This window comes from Salvelinus sp. IW2-2015, linkage group LG6.2 (assembly GCF_002910315.2).
Source record: "Salvelinus sp. IW2-2015 linkage group LG6.2, ASM291031v2, whole genome shotgun sequence".
NCBI classification, from domain to species: Eukaryota; Metazoa; Chordata; class Actinopteri; order Salmoniformes; family Salmonidae; genus Salvelinus; species Salvelinus sp. IW2-2015.
In genome coordinates this window covers 7,256,745-7,265,585 of record NC_036846.1, presented here as the reverse complement: position 1 = coordinate 7,265,585, position 8,841 = coordinate 7,256,745, and the positions used below count along the sequence as shown (strand labels likewise).

At 46.1% G+C, this 8,841-nt stretch overlaps 1 protein-coding gene across 1 annotated transcript in view; it reads right to left on the bottom strand.

Annotated features, from left to right (window-relative positions):
- Positions 1-430: 430 nt before the first annotated feature.
- The window catches only part of clcf1 (cardiotrophin-like cytokine factor 1), a 10,264-nt gene continuing 1,853 nt past the window's right edge, over positions 431-8,841 (bottom strand). Inside the window, exons 2-3 of the mRNA XM_070444210.1 lie at positions 2,149-2,309; positions 431-1,831 (exon numbers count right to left, since the gene is read on the bottom strand). Coding sequence (XP_070300311.1) covers positions 464-1,831; positions 2,149-2,309 — 1,529 coding nt within the window. The 3' untranslated portion in view covers positions 431-463. The remainder of the gene's footprint in view (positions 1,832-2,148; positions 2,310-8,841) is intronic.

Genomic DNA, 8,841 nt, shown 5'->3' with positions numbered 1-8,841 from the left:
TCTATCTGCTTGATCACCACCTTTATGTCCAGTGTGTGAGGCGTTACATCCAGTAAATAAGTTCCAATGGCAGATCAATGACCTGCTATGTCATGATGTCATGTCATTGGTGACAGTGCTGATATTGTCCGCAGACTGAGAGACAGACAATTGATTATTTTCCATCCCCGGATGTGCCAATGTGTGCTCAGGCTGATGGCAGGCCAGATGGTTCAGCACTAGGTAGGTATTCCAACACTGTCTGTGTGAAAATGTGTGTGTTTGTGCCCACTCTCAGGTTCTATGTGTGGGTATGTCTCTGTGTGTGTTCTCTCAGTTTTCTCAGACTGTGTGTGTGTGTGTGTGTGTGTGTTGTGTGTGTGTGTGTGTGTGTGTGTGTTGTGTGTGTGTGTGTGTGTGTGTGTGTGTGTGTGTGTGGTGTGTGAGAGAGAGACAGTGTGTGTCTCCCTCCTCTTTCAGTCTGTCAGACTCGGAGTCTCTTCTTGAGGCGGTTGAAGTCCTTGGCGGAGCGCCACAGCCAGCTCTGCAGTTCCCTCAGTACCCAGAAGCCCTCAACCTTCCTGGAGAAGTCGTTCAGCGCCGGCTGCACCGACAGCAGAGAGGAGGAGGACAGAAGAGGTGGCAGGGGAGGGGGCGGCAGCAAGGGGGGACCCCTCCTCAATGACAGGGGCACTGGTTCTGACAACAGGGTGTGTCCCTCCCCCGGCCCTGTGCCAAACGGGTAGAAGAGGGAGAGGGGGGAGTGGAGAGTGGGGGAGAATAAGGAGCGAGGGGATCGGCGCTGGGGATGGAAGGATGAAGAGGAGGAGAGGAGGGATGCAGATTCTCGGATGATGTATTGTTCCTCCTCTGTCGCCCTGTTTTCTGAATCCCCCCCGGCTCTGTCCTTATTTTGGGGGTGATAGTTGAAGTTGTAGCTGTAGAGGTTGTTGTGATTGTAGTTGTTGTTGTTGTTATTGTTGTTTAGGAGTTGTTGTTGGGGGAAGGTTTGTCTGTCTGAAAAGGACAGAGTGACTCTGGCGTCAGAGTTCAGTGGACCTTGCTTAACTGTTCTCTCTCCTTCCTCTGAAACACTCAACAGCCTTCTCCCCCTTCTGTCCTTCCCTCCCTTTCTCTCCAACTCTTCCTCCTCTTCCCTGTCTTCACTGGCCCCCTCCCAATCTTCTGCCTCTCTCCTCCTCCCTTTCCTCCCGCGCTCCCCTCTCTCCTCCTGCCTCGACCCCACGCTCCGAACCACAGCCCTAGTTACCTCCGCTCTCCTACTCTCCCTCCCCCTCCCTCTATCTTTCTCTCTCTCCCTCTTTCTCTCTGTCATTTCTCTCCTGGTGCTCTCCTCCTTTTCTCCTCTCACTGCCCCTCTGGTGGTCCCTGCACCCCTCTGATCACCAAGAGGATGCCTCTTTGGCCCCACCTCCGCCCCCACCCCTGCCTTATAGAGACTCTGACTCATCAGTGGAGATGGTCTGCGTCCCATCGCCTCTCTGTCGCCCCCTGTGTCTCTCTGCAGGTACTGCGTCTCAATCCCAGCAGGAGGCAGGGCATACCCCTGAGTGTTCATGAGGCTTGATATAGACCCCAGCAGACTGTCCAGGCCTGTAGAGAAGTGCAGCAGGGAGCTCTGGAGGTAGGGACAGAGGGTGGAGCGGGCCAGCTCCCTCACTGCTCCCAGCAGGACAGAGTAAGCCCTATGGTTCTGGGTCAGCCTGGCACGGTTCTCCAATCCCCGCCACAGCTCCAGACGGGTGGCGGCGCTGGGCAGGGACAGGGTCGTGCTGTTGGGCCGTGGAGGGGAGAAGTCTGGATCACTGAACGGAGGGCCCAGGTAGGATAGCTAAGGGAGGGAAGAGGGGAGGAGATGGAGGAAGAGCAGAGTATGGAAAGAGGGAGTGGGAGGGAAAGAAGGAATATTTAATCCAACATGTGCAATCAGACATGGATTAACTATGCTCAGACACAAGCCTGGGTGCCAGTCTGTTTTTGTGTTAGCAAACTCCCCATAGCAAAGACCAAAGGGTTGGCTGGAGCAGAAACAGAATGGAACCAGGCTTCTGAAATATGTGGTGAATTCAAACACTTGTGGAAAGAAACATTGACATGCTCCAACATAAGTGCTTCAACACAGCATCTAAATAACAGTACAGGTCTCACATAGGTGTCCTTTATCTCTCTCAGCTGATGCTCCAGGTACTTGGTCAGCTCATACGTCCTCTCAATCGAAGTTCTCTCATTAGACAGGCTGAGGTGGGGCTCTGGGACCTGGACCGATGCTACGGCTGCAGACAATAGCAGTGTGAGCTGGATGTGACGGACTGGGGGAGAAACCAATCAAAGGAAAGATCAGTATTTGTTGAAGATTAAAACCACACAAGGCTGTTTATTTCTTTGTCTCTATGGTGATGGTTTTGTTTGAATATATTGGCAAATCTAAGTAATCTAACTGGCAATAAAACCTTTCGGGTTTCAATCCAATTTTAGAGGTTCTGGCTGTCAAATGTTTTCTTTGGTCTCAAATAAAACGTCACTCAAAGCTTCAAACAGTCAGACGAATGGTCTCACTGTTCAATCCACTCTTCACACATGTTAACACTCCCACACACACACACACACACACACACACACACACACACACACACACACACACACACACACACACACACACACACACACACACACACACACACACACACACACACACACACAGCAGAGATATCTGGCTTACTTTATTGTCATCATGTTTATTTGTGTGCGTTTGTTTTGAATGCATGACTTTGTCTCTTATTTGCCTTAATTTTCTTGTGTTTATGTTGGTGTTGTATAAGTGTTTATGTTGGTATGTGAGTGCTTGTAAATTTGCGTACATATACGTGCATGATTTTGTTGTTTGTATTTGAAATGCTGTACATCGGTGTGGATACATTGGTATGCATGTGTGTGTTTAAGGTTAAGTGTGTGTGCCTGTTTACATGAGTGCATGCATACGTTGTGTGTGTGTGTTAAATTGGAGGTGACCCTTTTGAAGGCCCTCTCTTCCAGCTTCACACAGGGAAAATGGTGGCCAAATGATCTATGTCAATGGTAGAGAGCTCAGTGCCTATCCACTTCCCTGTCCCATAGGGCCAATGAGAGACACAGAACACACAGAGAATCCTTTTCCCCTGTCTGTCTGTCCCCCAGGACTCAGCTGTCATAACTTCCCAAATGCTCTCCTTTTATGCATCCTTTAATCTCTCTCTCTCCCCCTTTCTCCATCTTGTTGCCACACACACACATCTGCTATCTCTCTCCTATTCTCTTTTGCCCTTTGCTTTCCAAGAACCGTTTCATCCTCCCTATACTCTCTCTTTTCCCTTCCTCCAACACACTTGCATTCATGGTCCCGGTCTCTCTCGGTCTTCCAGGCTGACAGGCAGACAGGGCAAGGGTCTGTGCAATTATGAGTTTTAAACATGTTGCTGTTCACCAGGTGTGAAATATGTTCTGTACAGCATGTGACCATCTCTCTGTTCCCCCATCCATCCATCCATCCCCTTCTTTCTCTCTTTCAACTCCTCTTCCACTTATTCTCTCCTGTCTTTCTTACTCCTGCAATATCCCTCTGTGTTTCTCATTTCCTCTCTTCCTTTCAATCCCTCCATCTATTTGTAGAATGTTTTCAGGTTGATTGTTTTCTCCATTTCCTCTCCTTCTCCTTTACCCCCCCTCTTTCTTCTCGCCTTTAGAAGTCTTCCGTTCTTCGCCCCGGGCCAAAATAACAGCAGCTTATTAACCCTGATTAGTCCTCTCTCTCTCTCTCTATCACTCCCTCATTCTTCCCTCCATCGGTTTGCCCCCGGGGAGTGAAAGACTTAAGTGGAGCTCTTGAACAACTCACAAACATTTATGCAGACACCTTGTTCTGCTCAGAACTAAGCAAACATGTCAGGACTTTTTCCACTATAGGACTCATTTCTCAACGTCATCCTTTTCAACATATTACTCCTTAACACACCTCAACACCTTTCATCTGAATCAGTTTAACAGTTACAGCAAAACATGTCAACTCCTTTCAATCACAAAAGCCCAATGCCCGACACACCTTAATATTTAGAACGAATCGCAACAGCTCAACAACTCTCCCTTGGAACATCGAAGAATACTGTAGAGAAAGATAGCTAATCTAGGTAACTTCCTAACACACACCTGGAACACTTCACATTGCATGTGTTTTAATGCAAAACACAACGCAGTCTGGCAGAATGTCGTTTTGATGCACAAGCGGCTTCTGTAGAATGAGACAGTTTTACTGTGGACGGTAAATGTTACGATAACGTAAAGCCCAAACCCTCGGTCTTCTGAGCAGGGAGCAGTACCTGGCACTAAGAACAAACTCCACAGGCCAGGTTGAAGCCAGAACATTCTCACAGGCATGATCACATTACAACAGAGATTCCCCGTGACCTGTGTGTGTGTGCCTGCATATGTGTGTGTGTGTGCCTGCATATGTGTGTGTGTGTGTGTGTGTGTGCGCGCCTATACACACTGTTCTCCATTCTCTAAACCATGTTTGATTATCTATGTTAATCTATGGTTTGATTGCAGATGTAAATGTCAAACTTTGCACAATCTTATGGCTGCCAGCTGTAAGACAACGTTTATGGGACTTGATATGAAGTTAAGGGTTGAGGTTTCGCTCATAGTTTCAAGTCTGGGGTCGGTTGGGATTGAAGATTGGGGTTAGGGTTCAAAGTTTAATGTCAGGGCACAGGCTGGTCTCAGGGCTGAGGTACAGATCCTACAGACTACAGAAGACTTGCTATCAGCTATTGTCATGTCCAAAATGATTGGCACCCTTGATAAAGATTAGCAAAAAAAGACTGTGTAAAATAAATAATATAAATACAGAGCTATATTGTATACTAAGTGTTTTTTTATTTAATACTAATAGAGTTGCTCAGAGACTATTTTATTTAACTAATAAAACAAATCTAAAAAAGATAAGGTTGTAAATGAAGCCTGTTTTCAGTACTCCAGCAGCCTCACCTTGCGAGGATATTGACAATGAGACTTTTCTAAAATGTTTTATGAGTTGGAGAACACATTGGGAGGGATCTTAGACCATTTCTCCATACAGATTTTTTTACAGATCCTTGATATCCTTCATCTGTGCTTATGGACTGCCGTCTTCAATTCAAACCACCGGTTTTCAATGGGGTTCAAGTCTGGAGACTGTTGATTTTGTGGTCAGTTAACCATTTATTTGTGTATTTTGATGTGTGTTTGGGGTTATTGTCTTGATGAAAGATCCCCTTGCGTCCAAGTTTCCGCCTCCTAGCTGAGGGAGCCAGGTTTTGGGCTAAAATGTCCTGGTACTTCATAAAGTTGATGCCGTTGACTTTAACAAGGGCCCCAGGACCAGTGGAAGCAAAATAGCCCCATAACATCAACAATCCACCACCATATTTTACAGTGGGTATGAGCTACTATTCTATATATGCTTCTGTTTTTCAACGACAAACCCACCACTGGTGTGCGTGGCCAAAGAACTCTATTTTCATGTCATCTGACCATAACCCTGCTCGGAGTTTGCTAAACGGTATTGGCACTTGGATTGGAAGCGGTGCTATATTCCACATTATAAACTGGGTGGTTCGAGCCCAGAATGCTGATTGGCTGAAAGCCGTGGTATATGAGACTGTATACCATGGGTATGACAAAACATTTATTTTTACTGTTCTAATTACATTGGTAACCAGTTTATAATAGCAATGGGGCACCTCAGGGATTTGTGGTATTTGGTCAATATACCACGGCTAAGGGATGTATCCAGGCACTCCGCGTTGCGTCGTGCATAAGAACAGGCCTTAGCCGTGGTATATTGGCCATATACCACACCCCCTCGGGCCTTATTTCTTAATTCGATTTAGTTCTATTCTATCCAGATTTAGTCCCTGAGGGAAATGATATTTCACCATAAAGTAAGGCGGCTTTGTGCACACTCACTGGTACCCTGTCTGGACAGTAACATGCGTATAGGCCGCAGGGAGGGGGTGGCAGGGTCAGGGTTGATGTTGTGTGCCTGTGTACAGTTAGAGCACAGATTTATGTACTCAATCAAACGTGCATTCCTTCACTAACTCAACACACACACACACACACACACACACACATGCGCATACATGCACACACACGCGCATACATGCACACACATGCACATATGCACACACACACAAGGACCAACGTGCCAATCTTTCGAAACACACTTACATGTGCTTGAGCATATGCACACACACACACACACACTCACACTCTCTCCATCTCTTCTCCCTAGAGATATCTTCTTGGAGTTCATATTGAAATTCAAATTGATCTACTTGGCATGGAATGGACCCTGGATTGCCAAAGAACATCAATGACAGAAAACCAAAGGGGAGATAGAGAGGCATAAAACATACAATACAATTGTATGATTACAACAAAACCCTCTCTGTGCTACTTCCAACAAACTCAACGTTCACTCTTTTTATTTTAGTAAATTCTCTCTCTGATTGAATTATCTTCCTTTCCCCGTTTGTTTATTCCCTCTCCTTCCCAGAGAAATCTGTCTTTAATTCTTTCTTACTTTCTGTTGATTTTATTACACACTTCGTCCTCTCAGTTTTCCATCCACCGCTAATGATCAATATTAGCTCTCTCCATATCCCTTTCTTTCTCTCCTTCGATGTTCACTTTTTGGTCTCTCTCTTTCTTCCCTTCTCTAATTAGCACATCTCATCCCCTTCATCTACTATACCTCTTTCCATTCTTCCTTCTTTTTTCAGACATTCAGACGTAGGTTTCTAATTTACCTTCCCCTGCTCTGCCTAACTCCCTATCCAAACCCCAAGGTTACGCCTAAAAAAAGAAATCTGCAACAACAAAAATACAAGAGCCTTCCATTCAATGTATCCGGTCTGTCTGCTTTAGAAAAAAATTGAGAAGGAGAGAGGGAGAGAAAGGGGGGAAGGGGCGAAAGTGAGAGACAGACAGACATAAAGAGAGGGATGTAGAGAGAAACACAGAGAGGAGGAGAAGGAGTAAAGGACTTGGATGAGAGAGAATAAGGGAAAGGCAGAGAGAGAGAGAGATGAAGTGAAGGGCCATGTTAATTTGGGAAAAATGTAAACAGCATGTGTAACTGTTCAAAGCGTGACAAACTCATTTCATTCCTCCTCTCCCTCTCTCGCGAACTCCTGTCAATAGGGAATCTGTGCCGTATTAATCCTGCACCACCACTTTCTCCGTCTCTTACTTAATCCCTCTTTCTCTCAGTCTTTTTACCTCAATGTCTCTCTCACACACAAAGAGTCAAGGATGGGGCTGAGCAAAGGATGTGAATGGCCCATCGCTTTTTCTTTCATCCCTTTCCCTTTACTTTCTCCTGTATTCTTCTGTCTCTCTGCTCTAGATCCAAGTGTGGGTTTGAACTCTTCAACAGAGTGGATGTGCTCTGCTTTCCACACGGACACAAACACTTATCTAAAACACACCGACACTAATTCAGCCTCACAGCCATAACATGCCGATGTGTGTGTGTGTCAGAGAGAAAAACACACAGCCAGACAGACAGAGAGACAGAGAGAAAGAGAGAAAGAGAGAGAAAGAGAGAGAGAAAGAAAGAAAGAAAGAAAGAAAGAAAGAAAGAAAGAAAGAAAGAAAGAAAGAAAGAAAGAAAGAAAGAAAGAAAGAGAGGTCAAAGGCAATATGGTCTGTTTGTTTGAACTTGGTTTATATTCTTTATATGCTCAAATCTGGGAAACTTGGTCATATCAAGTGGTTAAGTTATATAACTAATATTGGATCATTTGTATGGGGGGGTTGTTGTTTTAACCTTATTGCTTTATTGAAGACCACCTGAAAGCGTGGGAGAGAGGAGGAAAAAAAGACAGTGGGAGAGAGAGAGGCAGGGAGAGAGAGAGAGGCAGAGAGGCAGGGAGAGGCAGAGAGGCAGGGAGAGGCAGAGAGGCAGGGAGAGAGAGAGAGGGGCCAGGGAGAGAGAGCGAGGCAGGGAGAGAGAGGAGGCCAGGAGAGCACGAGAAGCGGCAGGGAAAGAAACAAGAGAGAGGCAGGGAGAGAAAGAGAGAGGCAGGGGGAGAGAGAGAGGCAGGAAGCATGAGGCGAGAGAGTAGGGAGAGAGAAGCAGGGAGAGAGAGAGAGGAGGCAGGGAGAGAGAGAGAGGCAGGGGAGAGAGAGAGGGCAGGGAGAGCAGAGAGGAATCCTTCGGCCTATTATTATTTTGTTTAGAGGTTATAAACTCAGCAAAAAAGAAAAGTCCCTTTTTCCAGGACCTGTCTTTCAAAGATAATTCAATAAAAATCCAAATAACTTCACAGATCTTCATTGTAAAGGTTTTAAACACCGTTTCCCATGCTGTTCAATGAAACCATAAACAATTAATGAACAGCACTGTGGAACGGTCGTTAAAGACACTAACAGCTTACAGACGGTAAGGCAATTAAGGTCACAGTTATGAAAACCTTAGTACACTGAAGAGGCCTTTCTACTGATCTCTGAACAAACACCAAAAGAAAGATGCCCAGAGTCCCTGCTCATACTGCGTGAAATGTGCCTTAGGCATGCTGCAAGGAGGCATGAGGACTGCAGATGTGGCCAGGACAATAAATTGCATGTCTGTACTGTGAGACACCAATGACAGCCCTACAGGGAGACAGGACGGACAAACTGATCGCCTCTCGAGTGGCAGACCACGTGTAACACCTGCACAGGATTGGTCACATACGAACATCACACCTGCGGGACAGGTACAGGATGGTACACAACAACTGCCCGAGTTACACCAGGAACGCACAATCCCTCCATCAGTGG